General features: G+C 34.6%; 1 protein-coding gene across 3 annotated transcripts in view; it reads left to right on the forward strand.

The window, feature by feature from the left end:
* PHTF2 (putative homeodomain transcription factor 2) overlaps positions 1-21,265 on the forward strand; it is a 67,150-nt gene that overhangs the window by 29,745 nt on the left and 16,140 nt on the right. For 2 of the 3 annotated variants that reach the window (XM_084293796.1, XM_084293797.1), the window contains 8 exons: positions 544-613; positions 2,888-3,046; positions 7,578-7,743; positions 8,386-8,550; positions 12,988-13,189; positions 14,910-15,068; positions 18,533-18,751; positions 20,530-20,658. In XM_084293796.1, the coding sequence (XP_084149922.1) occupies positions 544-613; positions 2,888-3,046; positions 7,578-7,743; positions 8,386-8,550; positions 12,988-13,189; positions 14,910-15,068; positions 18,533-18,751; positions 20,530-20,658 (1,269 nt within the window). The remainder of the gene's footprint in view (positions 1-543; positions 614-2,887; positions 3,047-7,577; positions 7,744-8,385; positions 8,551-12,987; positions 13,190-14,909; positions 15,069-18,532; positions 18,752-20,529; positions 20,659-21,265) is intronic. The other variant, XM_084293798.1, reaches the window with a different exon arrangement.

Consider the following 21,265-nt stretch of genomic DNA (forward strand, 5'->3'; position numbering starts at 1 on the left):
AAAAAATCAGTACTTCTCTACAATGTGGACTTCTGACAGTGGAGCTTGCTGTTGATTAGTGGCTCTTGCATTACTACATGATTTACTGTCTAGTTTTGGAATGAGGATGTTGTAATATAAGCGATTTGTAAAATTTAATTAGATATTTAAGGAAAAAAGAGATGCAGGAAAGTAATTTGTGTCAAAAGCTCTGAAAACCTAATATTAGAGTGTATTACTAATTCTTGCAAGTGTGTGCGTATGTTGTCTGCATAACCCCAAGACATGGGAGGTGTGTGCTCAATGCTTAACCCCATTTTAAATTTACCTAGTGGTTCAGTAATTGTTTAGGTCTTGTGTGGGTGTTAAAGTGTGAAAAAGGCATTTATTGTGCCTTGTTCCTCAGAATGTTTTAAAGTACTTTAAATCTATGAAGTTTGACATATTTGTCTAAATTGAAGAACAGTACAGGTTAAACACAATTACTGACCACATCAATATTGTTCTTTTGTAATATGTCTTCTGCATGAATGTATCCTGAAATTTCATATTTGCATATTGCAGGGTTTGAGAAACAAACCAAAGAAAACAGGACATGTGAAACCAGACCTCATAGATGTTGATCTTGTAAGAGGTAGGTCTTGAGCTAGAAAAAGACGAATTTCTCAAAATAAATAACTGCTGTCCCGTGTCTTGTAACAAGAATGAATTGCTAAGTATTTACCTGTCCCCAAAACAAAATCAATCAAACAAAAAAACCAACAGCCCTACATAACTCCTTTAAAAGAAGATAAATAGGAAATGTAGTTAAAAGATGAGCTCTAGAAGTAAATCAAAGGCTTAAAAACTTGATTTAAATATTGTCAAGTAAAAATTTTTGAATAAAGGAAGTATGTGGATTACCACGGATCATAGTTGTGGAGTTATTAGTTCAGAAATCTACAATTTCCAATGCATTCAGACTTCTTTCACATCTTCTGACGCCTAGAGGGAAGATTATGTTGAAATTTCAGGAGAGTTACTATTGTATATAATATAATATACATTATAATTGTTAATTATAATTGTTACAAGTGTTACAAAAATGTAATATAATTGTCACAATTGTATATAATCGAATATTTCTTTCCTGTTTTCAATAACGAAACTGCAACTGAAGGTCAGATAATATGACTTTTCAGAAAGTCTTTATTTAATCTTTCTTTTTATCTTTATTTAATTTTCCTTATGCCTCACAAAGGCAGAGGAAAGTGTCACTTAGATTTTTTTTTTTTTTTTCCTTCTTCCACGAGCCCAGCAGCCAACACGTTCTCTTGAATCCATTCTGGTAGTGCTCTTTGAATTCAGCTCTAGAATTAACTGAAGCAAACTGCTGTGCTCGCACCCAGAGCTGGCCCACTGCTCCCAGGCCACTTTACCTGTTCAGCAGCTGGTCTGGCTTGATCTTCACTAGCAATCGTGCAGCCATTCTCACACCTCCACGCAGTTGCTGGCACTCAGACCCCCCCCAACCACATGTATGCACACAGAATGGAGCCCCTCAACCAGTAAAGAGTTAGAAAGGGGGCTGATAAGACCATAGGATGGATTTTGTTGATCAGACATATGTCATGGCCAGGCAACAAGTGTACTGACCAGAAGCTATTTACACATGACCAGCCTTTTTGTTTTTTTGTTTTTTTATCCCTTTAACCCTCAGTTTTCCCATACTTGTTCCTTCTAACTCAGGATATTCTACGATTCTTTGATTATAGGGGTAACCTGGCAGGGCATTATTTGGGCTTCCCTTCCTGCCATTTTCTCTTTGAGCCGATATGCATGGGTGTGCAGATGAGCTTTTATCACATAACCTAACAATATAACTTTATTTTTTAATGTGGGGTTATAAGATAAAGAAGCAAAGTGGAATAAAATTTGAACTTTAAAGAAGCAGAACTGAAAACTAAATATTAGTAAGATTTAAGGAGCAGCAGTAGACCACCTCAATACAGGAATATACTTGAATAACATTTAAATAAATGACTGCTCTGCATAGATGCTTAAGTTGGCATTACAGTAGCTCCTATATCGGCACTATTTTACATTTGCTAGTACAAAGCTTACTAATGCCAATTCAACTTGTGAACAAGGTGGGAATGCACAGCAGCATGCAGTAGTTGCCTTTTTTAAGCACTAGCCTCCAGCATAGTTTGTCACACACCTGTTAGCTCTGAACAAATATTACACAGTTTTCTGGCTGTCAGAAGTGGAAATTGTCAGGAAGAAATGGAACTTCCAAAGAAATGGAAGGATATGAGGAGGAGAGAGAACATTTGAATGAGTGAGATGATAATTGATGTAGAAGAGTCAAAGATGAATTGATCTTTGGGTAACTTTCTTTCTCCTAGAGCTAGCCTTCAGTTTGACAAATACTGTTCTGTACTTCTCAACCTTATTCCACTTTCCTGAATGATGTGGCTAGGGCAGTGTACAGATGTTGATGACATAGATCTATTTGCTGTGGCAGAAAAGGACTCTGCTGTGCCTGCACAGGTGTGTGGAGTTTTCCTGAGACTTCCCGTTGCCTCCTGTCAGGTTTCTGATACTTTGATGAAACAGAATCATTTTAATAATTTATTTTAAAACAATTTTGATATAGTAGGAAGTGGCAACATTCTGTTATTCACACATTCCAAAGTCTAAGTATTGGTACAAGCTCCTGATAATAACAATCAAGAGGCTACCAACAATTTATACAAGCTGTGGATTGAGGAGATAGTGAAAGGATGGAAGTATGATATTTATCCAAATAGTTGTTTAACTACTGATCCACTAAATAGCTCTTAACTACTGTGCTACTTAGCATCTAAAGTTATTAGCTGTAACATTGAGATACGTACAAATTTCTTTTTTTCCCTTTTTTTTAAAGGATCTGCTTTTGCTAAAGCAAAACCTGAAAGTCCTTGGACCTCTCTGACCCGCAAAGGAATCGTGAGAGTTGTTTTCTTTCCATTCTTCTACAGGTGGTGGCTACAAGTGACATCAAGAGTCATCTTTTTTTGGCTGCTTGTTCTTTACCTTCTTCAAGGTAGAGTTGGATTACAGGATCAGCTTTGACTGAATGCCTTAGTTTAACCATATAGAAATTACTGTATGTTACTTTGTTCACTTTGTGCTGCTAAGGTTCCTTCCAATAGATTAGATTGCAAGCATGTGTCTTTTTCCTACTTTTCTTTTACATGTATATAAAGAGTATATATGTATATAAAGTTGAAAATTTGAGTATTTCCTCAAAAGCTTTCTTCAGCATTTAGCACACGTGTATGTTTGTCATCTCCATATATAACTTAGGTTTCCAGGACTATCCAATTTAGGGCTGAGAGATGACAAAGAAACATTTGGCTTGGACAGTGTATGCTTTGGAGGCGTGCAGTCTTTCTGGTACTGTGCAGATCAGCCGCTCTTCTGAAGAAACAGGGAATGCTGAATCTGCCTAGGTTGCTTATGCAACCTAGTAGGATGATTTGTGTGATCAGTTTCCAGTTCTTCTGTGGGTTATCTTGTCACATCAGAGGCAATGAACTTCTAGTTTATACTTTAGTCAGACCTCAGCTGTGCTTCTGATGACTAGCAAATGGAGGTACTTCTTGTCCTCTATGCTTCTGCTAATTTTTCCATTTCACAAGGCGGGAGTATGTATCTTATTTTTTACGCTTCCTAGATTAGCAGTTGCCCAAAAGTCATTTTATAACAAACAGAAGGAAAATCTCAGCTTTTAAATATGATGATGAATCTCAAGTTCTAGTAATTAGACTTTGTGCTCCGCTTAATTATATGTGATATCTAAGAGGAAAATGAGAAAAGGAAGAATGTAATACAGTGAGTCAGTATCTAACAGCATGAAAAGCAGTGAGAGAATAAGTGTATCAGAAATGTGTACAACAAAAATGGAACAAGCTTAATGAAAGTTGGGAGCAATTTAAGTACTCTGAAAAGCTGAGAAGTTTTCCACTGATAAGTGGAAAGTGGTAAGTTTTCCACTGAAATCCAATTAAAATATGATATTAGTTTCCAATTTTGCCATCAGTCCTTGTAGTTATGAATCACTGCGTCTTTTGAAAATTGTATCTAAAATTAGGAATGGAAAAAAAAAAAAAAGCACTTCTTGTGTGAAGAGGTTAGTGGCTATAAAATTAATTTCACAGTGCCGGTGCCCTGAAACTTGAAATGCATTGACAACACTTATGTGACCTATCAAAACTTTACTCTATCCCAATTTATGAGATAGGTCCTTAAGAATTATTACTGCATGCATTAACCTTTGTGTATACTATGGTAAGTATTCCATAGTGTTATTTTTACTTTATTCATGGTAATATAGATAGTGAGATGCATAAGTTGTAATTGGTTCATCACCATGTTCATAGGTTGCTTATTCTGGGAAGCACCATTATAGTCATTTTTTGTGTTCCCAACCTCACATTTATTTTTTTTGAAAATGTACACACACTCAAATTGTGGAGCCTTTTTAAGACTCTAGAAGCAGTAAAATAAGACTAAATGCAAATTCTTTATAACATTCATTACAGAGCTATGTTGCAATTAATGCTTTGTCCCTCAAATTTCTTGGGGATCTATAATTTAATAAGGGTATAGTTTACTTGGAAAGTATGCTCAGTTATTTATTTCATATAAAATTACTAAGTCAGTGCTGAAACAGCCATAATCTATCACGAAAACTTAACAACAAAATACTTCAAATTCTGGTGGCCATACTTCTGCCCTGAATCTGCATTTTCTTTTGTAGCACAGAATTTCTGTTGTCATGAGATTCTCATTGACACTGTTGTAAACTGGAATGACTTCATTATGGTCATATATTAAATATATATATATATATTAAGTTTAATTATTTAATTATGAAGTATTTTCTATAGATTTATGAACTGCCATTAATTGGAATTATTGTTTTGAAACCTTTAGCAGAATACTTGCTGGTGTTTATGCAAGTCTGTAGAAAAGAATTCTTTCATGGACTGTAGATTTAAACTGCAGATTACATTTGCATTTGTTTACTTTAGTATAAAGTATGATTAGCAGAATGAGTGATAAGAGAACTACAGAGAAATGCTTTTGTTCAAGGTCATGGAACAGGCCAGTGAACTAAGGTAGAAGTAAAATCTTTTCCTTCTGACTCCTTATCTATTTAGATCATACCACTACCTCGTTTTTAATTTTAAAATGTTTCTGTATCCTAATAGGAAGACCAACATTGTGTGAAATTATAATGTGTATCTCTTCTGTGTATTTTTGAAGTATGAAACAAAAAACTTGAATATTTATAACAATTATTAATATTAATAATTGTTATTAATTAATTGGTGGTAAGGTATATATGAATGTAAGAGTTTTTAAGCTTCTTGGTAGTACAAATATTTCAAAGTTTTCAATACTAAGAAATAAATGCATTTAGGTCTTTGAAATGTACAGTTGTTTGCTTTGATACAGCTTTTTGCTCTACATGAAATATTTTTTTCTGTTTCACAAAATAAAGCAGTGTCATTTAGAAAAATACCAATCCACTATAAATAAGTGGAGGAATAATTAAAAGTGGTAGAATAAATTGTGGTTGGATGCCTTGGATATCCTAGGGTAATCCTAACCACAGTGTATTGGCACGCTATGCAGAAGTTCTTCAGTTTCCTTCCCATCCTACTGACTGGGAGGTTGGTAACCATTTTCTTAAATTGATGTGAAACTTCATGGTGGGAGCCTGCGATCTATAGATTTTAATCTTCTGGAGGAATCTGATTTCTTTTAGATAACTCTGCTATGATAAATGGTTTTTACGTAGCAGAAGAAATTGCATGGTGAAGTTTAAAATTATTTTGTAGAGGCCGACTCCTGTAAATCATTTCAAATGGATCTATAGACCTTGGTATACTTGGAAATATATACTTATTCTAATTGTATGGTAGGAATCAGAGTTGACTATTTATTTACACCTTGTACCATACAGATCTATCTTTAAATGTGAGAAACTCAGATAAACTCATTTAGAAAGAGGTAATGATATCTGAGTACACACCAAAAACTCAGTCCATGTAGAGTAATAAACACTTCAGGGTATTTTTTTTTTATCTACTACATAAAATATAACTAAGGGAAGAGAAACATTAAAAACAACAACAAAAACAAGATAGAACTTATGTCTCCATCAGTTTTTTATTTAGGAAGAAGACTGGAAAATTGGGAAATAGATTACCATGATAAAAAATAATTCCATTGTTTTGTACTTTCATCTTGTTTCTAATGTTGGTTAGCTTACAAGAGAGAACTTTGTGAAAAACAAGTTTAATCTCTTTTTAATGGAAAACATCACATCCAGGTTGTGTTAGGTGTGGCTTTGGGTGATACAGTTGGGGTGTTTGAATGTTGCACATCCTCTTGTTTCAGAACACGGCACTTCAGACCCTACAGGCAGAGGGTGACAAAAAATATACAGTCAGCTGAGAAAAAGAAAGGGTTGCTGTCTCTGTCTGCCACATGCTATTGACTGATAGGAAGCCTGTAAAAAGGATTTCTAAGCTGTAGAAGTGTTTGGTCTGCACATACAGGAGCAAAAGAGCTCTGTGGGTGTTGGCTGCACATGAGGAGCTGGTTATAGGGCTACACAATTAACAGCTATGGAATTGGAAGTGCCCCTTTTCCAACCACAAAAGCTAGTTGGAGTCCAGGTCACTTCAGCCGGACTACCTCGCAATTTACATGGTTTGTCTTTGATCTTTTCTTGTTACTAGAAAAGATACACACAAGTATATATGAAATGTATTTGTAGTTGCACTTATGCATATCTGCCCGTTGGCATGGGAACTTTTCTCCTTTGCCTGGAGCATGGAGCTTGAAGTGGTTTCTGCTTGAGGCTGCGAAGAACTTCTAGTCACTAATCTGTTGATCCTTCCCGTCTCAAAATAGATGTGTGGTTTCACAGAGCTGGGGGTTAGCTGAGCTTGGCAGGCACCTCCAGAGATTGTCTAGTCCACCCCCCTCAAAGCAGCATCGACCAGAACAAGCTTCTGAGGGCCGTGGCCAGCTGGGTACTGAGTGCCTCCAAAATGGAGGGGCCACAACTGGTCAGGGCAACCTGCTCTTGGTTTGGTGGCTCCTGCACTCACTGAACTTGTTGGACTGTGCTGGGTCATTTTTAGCTATACAGAATTACGGGTATCTGGGTTGCTGTAAGGGTAGCATTTGCTTTTTACCTCCTACTGAAGTTTCACCTTAAAGGTTTAAATTCCTATCAGACCTAGCTTTGTGAATGCCTCCCCCTCCCTCCCTCTCTCCTTACTTAATTCTGCTGTGTTTTTTGAGCAATATGTGTAATATCACAAGTGTAAAAGAAAAGATGAGTATTAAGATAAGTAGGCAACTTGTTTAAATCCCCATTACCGTCTATTTCATTGTAGTTGTCATTCCGTTCGCTGAATTGCATGGGTGGGTTTAAAACGCAGATAACAGACTACGTGTGACCGTTCTGATTTTGAGAAAAGCCGTATAGCAAGTTGGCTGTTTCAGATATTTCAAATATTAAACTCAACTTCATCTTCCTTCTTTTCCAGTTGCTGCTGTAGTGTTATTTTATACAGCCCAGAGCCCACATAATATACCTCTGACTGAAGTAATTGGGCCAATATGGCTCATGTTGCTACTTGGAACTGTGCATTGTCAGATTGTTTCAACACGAACTCCTAAGCCACCCCCCAGCACAGGGGTTAAAAGAAGAAGGTATAGTCTATATTAAAGTACTTATTTAGGATTGTTAAACTATTCTAAAGAACGTACGTGAAAAATTGTAAGGGTTTACAGTCTCTGCTTTGCAAGAGATGAGAAAATGAGGCTCTGTTTTTATCAGAAACTTAAAAATGGGTGCTTAATTGGTGCTCTAACTTTTATGCATTTACTAATTTGTGCATTGCTTTATTTGACTTCTAATGCACTGAATCTGATATTTTGCCTCAAAGCAGCTTGCAACTGGTGGAGTGCCAGTATCTGTGTGATACTGACCAGTGACCTGACAGAAATGTACATTAAAAGAGATATTTGAAACATAGGCCTTAAGTCTTCCAGCACTTCGTTATGGTTTGGTACAATGAATTGTCCCATTATGATGGGGAAACCTGCAATAGTGAATTTTGCAGGTGTTAGCTTCTGAAATGAAATATATCTTGAGTTTTAAGTGTTATGATAATGCATAACTGTTTTGCCTGGTTTTATTAAATGGAGTTTGTTAAATTGACATGATAAGCCTTTAGCAAAATATTTTGAAATCTTGCTTGTTTCTGCATGCTTAAAACTGCTGAATGCATTATAGACCTACTAGATTGCACTTATAAAGCTACCTTCCAATTTTAATCTCTTCTGATGAAGGAAATTAAGGAAAGCAGCACATTTGGAAGTACATAGGGAAGGAGATGGCTCTAGTACCACAGATAACACACAGGAGGGAACAGTGCAGAGCTACGGTACAAGCACCTCTTACAGTATTGGCGCTGTCTTCAGAGATATCTGGCATGCCGCTTTCTTTTTATCAGGGTTTGTATTTATTCAAGGCTACATATGTGTTAGATATGCACTATCCCTTTTCTAAAGAAGTAAACATTGATCTAATGATTAGATAAGCTTTTGTTGATCCAGTTTTTGTTAATAGTACTCAGCTCAGTGTTTGAACATGTCATGTGTTGATCTATTTCTTTCACTTCTGCAAATGCTGATGCAATAACTTTGAAGAGATACAGATTAACTTTTGTTAGTCCCCTGATATTTGTAGGACTATTCTGTGTAGACAACGCAGTTTCTCAAATTTAATCCAATGAAAAAATCAGACTTTTTCATTTCGCTTTGTTACATCAGCTGCTCTGAGAGAATGTGTGTGGAGCTCCATGACTGTCATGAAATCACATACTTTTTCTGAAGGAAAAGCCTTCAGGATTCAAATAAGCACAATTACTTAGTTTACAAATAAATATAAGAGATGCATTTTCTAATGACTGAAACCTTGTTACTTTTCAGTGAGATTTTGCAAATGATTGATCTGCTAATTCAATGCTCTAAAAAAAACGTAGGGCTTTAAAAAAAAAATAGTAATTCAGTAGCAGCCAGTGTTCAAGATGCAATATACATACAGCATAGTGAGTGCTGTATGTCAGCATTTATTAGCAAGAAAGAATATATTCAAAATGGCACAAAGTTAAGAAAAGGGATACTGCAAGTGATTTAATTGATGTTTTGTTGTGCATGGTGCATCTTAAATATTGCAACACTAACATGTCTGTCATACCTGTGATATGTGCTCGTAACCTCTGGTAAAGTTTATTTTGTATTATTTTACATTCTGGGAATATCTTGTTGAAACTCTGAAGTTTTAAAAATGTTTTAAAATATTGCAAGAATGCATTTGACTTTTCTCTGTGTAGATTAAGCTATCTTTAACAAACTATGAGTAATAGTAGTAGACACCACTGCTGTTTTTTTGTGTAAACCCACATCTAAATAGATTGGTCTAAACACATTAATTTCTGGTATGTTTGGATTATAATCTTGTAAGCTCTTTGAATGTTTTCAATTCTATGAAGACACTGATTTTCAGTAGAAGAAAGATTGTTGGTAGACTCATTTTCTTCCTTGCCTTCTGTGTCTTGGGCTCACAAAGAGTGTTTTCAATTGAGAAGAGATATGTGGTACTTGCTCAAACCATTTAAAGAAAGGTACTATTTGTAGATGTTAAGATGTTAAGATGTATACTTAGTGTATACAGCATCTCCAAAGCATACAGAGCATAGAATGACTGAGGATGCTGTAAGTAGCCTTTAGTCACTTGTTGCCTCTTCACTGTAGAGGCACACTTTGTATGTCTGAGAATGAACCATATCAGGAACTTGTCTATCTGAAAAATAACCATTTTTTCCCCAGGAGTTCATGCAGATCAGTTTCTTCATATATATATATATACATATATATATATATATATATATATATATAAATATATTTTTTTTCCATGGTCATACAACAGTTTTGTCAGCAGAGTGGGACTGGGAATGAGGAGACAGGAGCACAGTGTGGAGACTGATATTGCTGAGGAAGTTCTCGTGAAATCCCAGTGCCAGGAAGCTGTCCTTGTTTGAATTATGGAAATCTTTAACTTCTAAAATGTTCTGCAGCTTTAATAGGAAAGAGAGTTTTTTGATCAATTCCAATGAAATAGATGGGAATAGAAGCCTAATGCTTCCTCCAGCTAATTCATAAATAAGACTAAAAGTTCTTCCTCACTTAGCATTTGCAGATATTCAACATTTGTAAGACCTTTTTGGATTTATTCAAGGTGTTGTCCAGTTTTGCTCTTCAATACCTTTAGTTCTAACATTAAATCTTTAGAAGTTGGTTAATGATAGGAAAGTACGCGCTTTTATCAGTTAAGGAAGTAAATCGTTCATAATTCTTTTTTTTTTTTTTTAAACTCACTGTAGTGTGTTTAGTTTAATTTGGTAGTTTAAGCTGAAGCCCACATTTATGCATTTATTGTGTGGAGACTTAAATTTAGGGATTCTTACCAAAAATATCATTGATTTCTGCATTAGAAACGAATGAAATTTTACTTGAGTACCTGTTTTTCAAAATGAGCCTCAGCTGATTAGTATTTCTCTCACTTGCTTTTTTAAGTCCTATCTGAAAAAAGTATGCATAAGTATATACATGTATTTCACTTTTTATCCGTTTTTACTCAATTGTTTGAGGCTACTTCTTTCTAGTAGTTTTCAAATGTGAAAAATTGGCTATTTTTTTTCCAGAAAATGTGAAATGAAGGCATGATATTCTCCCCAAGTCACACTTCCTTTCACACCGTTTAAAAAAAAAAAAAAAAATTTAATGTGTTAAAAATTGGCCTCCTTGGGTTCTTGGTTCCTGCAAAGAATTTAATCTCAGTGCTACTTCATATCTTTCCTTAGTGCTCCCAGCTGAACTTGCTGAAGCTTATAATTTCACAATAAGTTGTTACTCAAAGACTGCTACTTGCTTTATTTGAGAAGTTGAACAGCATTTTTTCCCATTAAGTAATAAGCTATGCTTTCTGTCTGTCTTATTTTCATTAACTTAGCTAAACAAAGGCATTATGGAATAGCACAGACATAAAGTTCTAGCATGTTTACTGTTGATGGTTTGACACGTTTGTCTAAAGCCTCAGTAATGTCTTAAATGGTCTTCCTAGTGGCTTTAGAAAATAAGAACTATGTTTGTATGTGAACTAGCACAGTGGTAATCTGCAAATAGGAAGAGGCTTACTAACTGCACCAGCACAAAGCATACAATCAAGCATCTTGCTGTCTCTTTATCTCTGTAAGCTTATAATAAAACTTAATCCATGCAAATATATAAAAACTATAAAAAGTTCTTTTTCTGCTGATTTTGTACTCATTTCTAAATAACATCAACAGAGAATTTTGGGAATAGGTAAGGGAATAGTAGGTAAGTTCTTTAACTTCCTACAAGAGCTTCCTATAAGGGAAGTAGGGCAGCAGGTTTTTAAGGAGTAATAATAATAAAAATGCTGTTAGTTTTTTTTATTAATAAAGTGTAAAGGAAGGTGGAACGAGACTAAAGAAGGTAAAGGAAGATGAAAAGCCTCAGTAACATTGCCTCTTCTGTTTGTTATTTTGTTCATGTTCTTAAAAAAAAAAAAAAAAAAAAAGGATTGTTCCTTTTAGGACTTTTCCCATAGCGCAGCTCTCCCTAGCCATGTGTGTGTTCAGGTTGCCACTGAATACTGAAGAGAAGGAATACCTTCTCTTGGGAGGCATTTGAGGCAACTATCCCAGTTTGTATGACGTACATATTAAAGAGGAATTTAATCTTCTGCCCTGTAATCCAAGCTCTCACAGAACGCTTCACTCTTTAAAGAGAAGGGCAATGCATCCCTATAGGAGCAAATTAATAGTCAGGCAGATTCTTTATAATTTTACCAACTCTGTGTTTAATGTTCTTTTAATAAAGATATAAATCAAATTTCCAGATTTTTTTTAAACTTTTTTACAAGTGTTCTGGAAATCAAACAAATAGAGGATTTTCATTGCTTTCTGGGTAAAGACTTCTCATGTTATTTCCTTTGAGATAGAGAATCTTAAGTGAAACTCAGCTTTGAAGTAATCTCTGTTGATAAGGCAGCAAGCTGCTATTCCTTTTTCATTCCTTCATTTACTATGCTTTCTAATTTGGAAATGTGATCCTACAAACTTTTGCTTTAAGAGACTTTTCATGCCATTAGATGCTGCTGCTTCTACATTTATTGACTAGATAATGGCCTCGACTTTTAGAAAATGCTATGGAAGGCTATTTAGTGATATTAGTAGGCTTCTCTTAAGAATAATAATACTTAAGCATATACTTGTGATTTGAAACGAGCTTAATTATTGTGTTTGTAAGATATATTGAAATACGTTACTGAGGTGTTACAGGATAATGTGGGAAAGAGTAAATCCCGTTGTGTTTAGCAGACTCATTAATAAGCAGAGTGAATTTAAAACAAGAAATCTGTGGAGAAAGTACTAAATGGAGCATGTCTGTTTGCAGCTTCAAGAAGTGGCACATTTGCTTTGAATTAGTAACACAAAGAAACTTTTAACTTTTTTTTTTTTATGACAGAATAAAAAAAAGCTCATTTACATTTGGGGCTTGTGGTTCTTCTGTTGCCAAAATTGCTGTGAAGTTTTAGCTGTAAAACACGGGTTTCCTTTTCTCTTTTCTCCATAGCTTATTGTAGAATTTTCTTTCAGACAATGTTTGCTTTGTAATGGCTAAGAGTAATGAGTATTAATGAGAAGATTATTTGATTGCATCAAATGCTAATTTTTATTATGTATTAGTTTATGTTTTGTAGTTTGTAGAACTAAAACATGGGCTGAAAAGGGTAAATGGGATTAGTCTGGAAAAAAAGTCAGAGAATCATTAATTTAATGCTTTCATTTGTTTCAAATCTAGATCTAAGAAAGCAAAAAACTCAATAGATAAATCCACTGAGACTGATAACGGCTATGTGTCCCTTGATGGGAAAAAGACAGGTAAAAGCAATGAAGAATGTGTGCAGGCCCATGAACGTCTCTGTGAAGTGGTTAAGCCAGAAGAATTAGGGTGGAGCACTGCAACGGTGAGAGATACCTTCAGCAATCCCAGTCATCACAAAGTAAGTATGCCTCATGGCTGTCAAAACTGGGTTACTAAATTGTCAGATGATAAATAAGCTGTGTTTTTGTGATGCTTTTGATGTATTCTCTTTTACTTTATCCTTAAAAGTATTTTAAACAGGATGCTGGGGCCAAAATGATATTATGTCTTCTTAACTCATTCCTTGTATTCCCAACCTTTTTCTTGTCCGAGGATCCTTACTGACTGCCACCTAAACATTTTTTGTCGTTCTGTGTTTCAATACACAACTTTGTGCTGTCACTTATATATGATTTTTTTTTCAGACCAGCTGAATATCTTTTCCCGCCTCTTTGATACTATTGGCATAAATAGGTCTATCTTTATGCTAAAATGGAACAATTTTCACATTACTGGTAATTTTGAGGTTGTTCTGAGTGTTTACCTATGAATTGTCATCCTTTTCTTTTGGTTCATCTCTGTAGAAGAGGAGGAAAGCACAATTTTCCTCTCAGTGAAATAGGCATGGCTGCCCTGAAGTGAGAAATAGGAATGTGATGGAAGCTTAGTAAATGGTTGTGAAAGAAAGGGGAACTTTTAAGTCTGGATCTAATTATCTCTTGGACATACTGTTTTCATCCTACTGTTCTATGAAAACGATTTTCCAAAATATTTTTCCTATTACTGTCTTTTGAGCATATATTGACTGCCATTACAGCACTTTTACTTGACTTTGTCTCAGTAGTATTTGCTGTCATTGATCAATCAGAGCAGGGTTCTTTCGATCAGAACAGGTAATATCAAATGGAAAAGTTACTGGAAGTTTACCTTTTTTTCTATAAAGGAAAGGCATTCTGTGGGGAAATTCATAGTCAAGCTTTAGTATAATTAAGTCTGGATGAATGTGAAGAAGGTTCATCTCAGGGCAGTAATTTCAGTCTGTTGGTCTGCAGGAAATGTTTCCTCATCAGCAACAGAAACTGAGATTCAGTTGTCTTTGTCAATTGGCTTAGTGATATGGTTTAGTGGAGGACTTGTTAGTGTTAGGTCAGAGGTTGGACTAGATGATCTTGAGGTCTCTTGCAACCTAGAAATTCTGTGATTCTGTGAATTCCAAGCATTTTGTATTCTTGATGAAATTCAACAAATCAAGATTTTTTTTATAAAGTCTTTACAAAAAAAACCTTTACGTATCTGGTGATCTCATAATAAATGAAAATATACATAAAGTTTTGGGCACCTGAACAAATTTTTATTAACCTCTCTTCCTGTTTCTGAATCTTCCTGTTTCTGAAAGGTCTGCTTTCGCTTCAGTTTAAAATCAGGGAAATATAAAGTGGGATAAATTTACAATCCCAGAGTTCTAAAACAAATCTTGGTGCATGTTATGGTTGTTAGCATTTGCCTCTTCTTTCTTTGTACCATGTATATTGATTATTAAGTGTGATGGTGTCTGCTATCACAATTTCATATTTTCAAATCTTTTGGATGTTTTGAATTTAAGCCTTTAAAATATGAATGCCAGAAATGTTCTTTAGGAACAATGAACTAGCTGTTCATTGGGAAATGTTTATTTGATACTATGATTTTATTTTATAATGGCTGCTGTACCACTTATTTTTTAGAATTGGAAATACTTTAATATCTAATTTAACCAGGTGTATATATACTGTTGTAGAAATAAATTGCTTTCAATAGTTTAGAACAAGACTAGGAAAGTATGAGTGTATGTCTTACTAATGCTATATTTCTTGCACTAGGATGCTCACAGAACTGTGACAAATTTATCAGATGAAGTTTCTAGTGAGGAAGGGCCTGAAACTGGATATTCGTTACGTCGCAATGTAGAGCGCACGTCGAGTGACTGCACACTTCGAAACAGGAAATCTCATCATTATAAGAAACACTATCCTCTGGAGGTATAGTCTTTTTTGTTGCATTTCTTTGTGAATTGTTAAAACCTCTTGGTTTCTCGTTGAGTATATATTTTTCAACCTTTTTTCTCCTATACTGAATTTTAGGAATATAATAATTGGAGGCTGTGGTACTAGGGGAAAGGGACATTTTCAAATGTCAGAATTTTGTATTTAAGAGTTTTTTATTTAGTTGATTAGAGCTTCATCCTATTTTTCAATTTGTCATTAAGATCCTAAAATATTTTCTGTAGCTCTTGCATCAAATTTTAGCTAACTCCTTAATAATTAAATTCTATAGAAACTTGATTTGTTACGAAACCAGTAGTAATTGGCAAAATTCAAATTTTCATCATGCTACTGCTGCTTCATCTCTCCATTTACTTCACATTTTAGATTCACTAGCCTTCTTGTGAGCAAACCCAGCAGACTCTACCTCTGAATTTTCTTCCCTTCATGTTTATTGAAAGTCATTAAAAATATTGTCTTGAAATCTCAACAAAATTGTGATCATTGTATTGCAACAAACACACAAAATGCTGAAATTTTAAGAGACTTGATGTCATCAGAGAAAAGAGGACGAATCCACTGATTCTGTGTTAGTGGAATCCTTAGTAGTAAGGATTCAGACTGAAAGACGAAGGTGTGTGTAGGGAAGGTGCTTTCTTTCTCTCTCCCATGCATACAGTTGTGCTCTCTTGCTCACTTTGAGTTTTAAAGAGTTTACGCTCTTTTTACTGATGGTGTGCAACTTAACGGATTTATGAAACTTTCTGGTGTGTTATTGGTTTTTTGTTTTAAGGTTATTTTTTTTTCCCCTAGGACTATGAGAAAAGAGTGTAAAGAGTAATTTTGGCTCTGGCAAGAGTCCACTTATAGGTGGGTTTAATAGGCAGAGCATCATAAGAAAGGCTTCTACCTGATATAACCAACGTTGTCTTCGAAGGGTTCAAATAATTACTTTCTCTGATAATGATTGCCATGAAGTTTTAGCTTTGCACATTAGCAAACTATCTAATTTTCTCTTCTTTCATTTATTTCTCACAAACTTAGGTTAGAAAAACACAGAACGCTAATTCATTTAACGGTTTAATGTCTTATGCATATTTGGTTCGGGCTAACTGAACAGGTACAAGCTAACTGAACAAGCAGGTACTTGGAAATATTTCAGTTTCGTATTACAGAAGATGTCTCTTGACTATGTACTACTGCAGCCAGAAAGATGTGATTATAATCAAATTTATCTTAAATGTATGTTTTCCATAGGCTGCTTCAGAGCTTTAAAACTTAAAAATGTTGGCTAGGGAAGACTGCGTCAATATCTTCAGAAACTGAACAGACCACATTTGCTCTGAGTAGCTTTGGCAGTAGTGCTTTATACTTGTTCCCCATTTACTTCTCTGATGCCATGAAAGAGGAAGCTTTTAGTTTTTGTTACCATCTCTCCTCCCCCCCCACATGATTACAAAGGAAATGAAACAATAGTTTTCGAATCTGTGAAAGCTTTCTTTGTATTTAAAAAATAAAAATAAAATAGTGAAGTCAGTGGATATGCTCTCAACTTCTGTCCTGCATTTCCTTTATTTTTGTATTTACTTGTCAGTTTTTTAATGTTCTTTATTCAGATACTTTTTAATGTCCTTACTTTATTCACTCAATGATACCTTATAGTGACTGTATTCTATAAAGATTTTTTTTAAAGAAAAAATATCATATACTATCCTTTTTATTGGTGTTATCTCTCACTTTATAAAAGTATGGGAAAGAGTTAAGAGTATTTTTCGAAGTCTTTTTTTATAAAATGACCATATAAAGCATATTAAGCAAAATTTTTGGGAAGAACAAGTAACTCTTCTGATGGTAAAGCGTTACAAGTCACATTAAATTAGTAGGCCTGCTGTAATATTATTTGATTATTTTTTCAGTGAAGAAAATTGGGTACGTTCTTGAGATAAACTGTAAGAAAAAATTTTTGCCCTAAAAGGGAATTGAAAATGCCAGATGATGGCGATGAGTAGGATGGTACTGCTTGTAAGACTTCCTACCTGTCTTACAGGAAACCAATTCTACTAACTCTTGTGAGCAGTTTAAAGGTCTGCATTTTCGTTTAGAAAAAAACATTAAGTTGTCTTATATATTTGTGTTGGGGTATTTAAATCTCCCAAACTTACTATTTTTTCTATAGGATTATCTAAGGTGTGGGTAAAATTTGAATATAATCAGGCACGCTTTTTCCTCAAGTACACTTTGTTTAAAATAATTTAAATTTTATGTATGACTGCAGAACACACATATACCTAGTTTGGGGTATGGTATATATCTTTTCTCTCTACACCTGATGCATACCTATCTTCAAACAAGTTCACATTCTTTCTTTGAGAAGGTATGTGAGTAGTAAGAACAGTGCTATGTAATTTGGACATGGAGAGTCAACTCCCTTGTTATTATAGGCTGTTACACTTAGAAATTTATTTCTGGAACATAGCAGTCTTTCTTTTAAAATTGTGTCCACACTGCTTGTTTGGAAGTCTATTTGAGTGCCTCAGGTCTTGGATGGCTGGAAATATCTGTCCCTTCTTCCTCCAGGACCTTCTTCCTTCTTGCCCTTTCTAGAGAAAGAGTCCCTTACAGTATGGTGAGCAGTGAGCGTGGCAATACAGTTCTGAATCTGCCAATCTACAACTGAAGTAGGCACAGTCTGCAAATGCCTGTGTGCAGTGTCACTATACTTAAAGCTTAGTGTTTTGTTCCATATATTCCCAATTTCTGTGTGGAGTTTGAGGGAAACTGTCCCCTAAATCCCTTAATCTTGCTTTCAGCTAGGTTCTCTGTGAATTTATATAAAAGCTGCTCTAAGGAAAAAAAAAAAAAAAAAAAAAAGTATGTTTTTAAGTAGCTGAAGTAGTTCAGCTCAAACAACAAGAGATAAAAGTCAAAATGGCAAAATAATTTAAAAATACTTTGTGAATGAGGTTTTACTCACTGTCACATTTCTGTATTAATTGCAGGTTAGTCTCTATATCCCGAAGCCTCATTAGTGTCTTTTCCATTTTCACTAAAATAATGAAGCTGTAATGTTTTTTGAAAGAGACTTAATAAATCAGAAGTTTGAGATAGAGTTGGAGTCTGTGGCTTGATAATTGCTCCTGACGTCTAAATTAATGAGTTTTTAAAAACTGTAAAATTGTTATTTCCTTTTAATAGTGCATATGATTTGATCCTTCATTACATGACCCTTCCCACAACAAATCAGGGACCACTGCTATTTGTTTGTATGGTGGCTAACAATGTGCAGCGTCTTCAATAAGCACTCCTTCAATAAACATATAATTCTTTCTGATTTGAAAGGTAATGGATTGGAACATCAACAGATAAACGTGAACTCACTGCGTTTGAGCTTTATAATTGTTCTATTATCTGGAGACAAAGTTGAATACAAAAGCTGCATTAATTGCAATGTATATTTTCAGGATACACCTAAATCAGGTACTAGCTGCAGTTCCCGGTGTTCAAGCTCCAGGCAAGATTCTGAGAGTGCAAGGCCAGAATCAGAAACTGAAGATGTGCTGTGGGAGGACCTTCTACACTGTGCAGAGTGCCACTCCTCTTGTTCCAGTGAAACAGATGTAGAAAGCCCTCAAGTGAATCCATGTGTGAAGAAAGAATACAGAGATGACCCATTTCATCAGGTTGGTGTCCACTATTTTTGACCTTTACAGCACACACATCTTCAGTCTTACCACCTTTATCGTATGTTCAGGAGGCCTGGGAGGATGAACTCCATATTAATTGAAAGTAACACAGCCAAAGTGATTTGATAGAATTAAAAACAAGGAAAATTGAACTTCTACTACACAGTCATTAATTTGTCAAAGGAAGAGGATATGACAATGTACTGAAAGAGCCTGCAGAGTATTTGAGTATTGGAACCTTAGGACAAGTACTCAGTGGATTGTTTCCTATGGTAGATGTTTCTGTCCTTTTTTTTTTTTGTCTCTAATGGAATTACTTTTTGTGAGCATGTATCAGGCATTATGTATATGAGGGAAATCAAGAAACAGAAGGAAATATGTAAAATCTTTATGTATGTATTATATACATATGTTACCTGTTTGGCTAACATTATCTATATGTATAGACATATGATATTACATATAATTATAAATTTTTTAGATAAAATATTTATTTTTACCTTAAAACTAAGTCATTTTATTTCTCTTTTTTAATGCTGTTCTGCAGCAACATATTGGCAGTCATTGCTGAAAATTCTAGGGTTTGTTGAGTAACAGCTCAGTAGCAGTCTGCCCTCGGATAATGTTGGACAGAATCCACAGTCAATAGTTAATAATTTACAATCAAGTATTAGTTTTAATTTGATTAAAAAAAAAAAAAAAAAAGGATGTCAGACAGTGGTAGTTATGTTTGTAGTACTAGGTTTATCTCTAAATTGCATGCTGCTTGTTAATTTGAACCATTTAAGTAAAGAGTTGTGGAGAATGTGAAATATTTTTCTAGTTAAGCATGTAATGTGTGTTGGCATTGTATACATCAGTGCTAAGGAATGTTATGCAAGAGATGGTATTAATGCTAGCTAAGAAAAAATCTCAAAAGACAGGCTTTTCATTCATAACTAGAACTGAAAATATATTTATAATCCTCTTTCTCCCCTCTAAAAAAAAATAAAACACAAGCAAATAAAACAAAACGCCCAAAACCCAGCAGAGATAGCAATTTGGATTTCATGCACGCTTTGCTGTTTAAATTTGTTTTATATCTTTTTGCTTATATTCCATATAAACACTAAAGTGGAAGCCCTTACCATAAATAATTGAATTGTAGTATATAAATTGACATTGTTTTTCTGCACATTTCTTTCTTTTATTGTAGTTTGCGATTTTTTGAGTTTCACCTCCTGGTGTTGATACTCCCTCTAGAGGGAGATATTGGGAATATGTGATTAAAAAGCTCCATCTACAACTAATTAATGTTTGTGTTATTTTCCCCTCTAATGGAGGGAAAAAAAAAAAAAAAAAGAAAAAGAACTGAATACTTCGCAGTATAGAAAGATTTCAAATAAATACTGATAAAGTAAGTTATACATGTAAAAATAAACAACAAAACCTCACTTTTAATCAGTGACAAATTAAACTGTTAAAAATATGCCCCCAACACTAACCTAACCTTTCTACTACTTTGTTGAACACAGTGAGAGCTGACCAGGCAGGGCTGAGAGCAGTTTTAATCACCTGTAACAGAGAGGAGTGCTCTTTTTACTTCATACAAATACTATATTTAGGACTCTGAGCACAACCAAAAATAAGTTCATTACCTGTTTTTATAAAAGTATCTTTTAAAAATATTTGTCTGTCTAATGACTTTTTTTTTCATCAGCATATTGCTAACAAATACAAGTTGGCATAATGATAGCTTGATATCACTGATTAAATAATTTCCTTGTCTTTCCCAGAGTCACTTGCCTTGGATCCATAGTTTGAATCCAGGACTAGAAAAAATAAGTGCAATTGTATGGGAGGGTAATGAGTGCAAGAAAGCAGATATGTCTGTGCTTGAAATCAGTGGTATGATAATGAACAGAGTGAGTATTCTTTTGCTTTATACAAATACTATATTTAGGACTCTAAGCACAACCAAAAATAAGTTCATTACATGTTTTTATAAAAGTATCTCTTATTGGCATTATGGCTGCATGGCTTATAGCATGGATTACTCACTGCTAATAGTTATAAGACATACGTGTATGGAATCTTAAGTATTGGGACAATAAAATACTTCTTGCATTGTTAAGTGCTTAGTGACATTGCCAACCTCTGTTTTAGTCTCCAAGGTGGTATATGCCATGAAGATTATTTATGTCCTTGATTCTTATGAAAAACTAATCTGTTGGGTTAGGACTATGCAGATCTGAGTATTTTCTAAGATAAGAAAAGAAGGTAGAATGTCTTCCATTCACTTCTGCCTTTCCTAGTAATCTTCTTCAGGAAGCAAATGGAAGAACATTTTATTGACGTTGTACTCTTTTTCAGAGTAGACAATTTAGATTTTTTGTAGGGTTGAACATAAAATCTTAGCATAGTTTAAGACAACAATCAGTTATTCTGATAAGTTGGTACTTACCATCTTCAACCCGTTAAAAGCACTGTATTCACAAACATGGTTCAGATCTCTGTACATGATTCAGAATT

The sequence above is a fragment of the Netta rufina genome, assembly GCF_964035555.1.
Source record: "Netta rufina genome assembly, chromosome: 1".
Classification (NCBI taxonomy): Eukaryota; Metazoa; Chordata; class Aves; order Anseriformes; family Anatidae; genus Netta; species Netta rufina.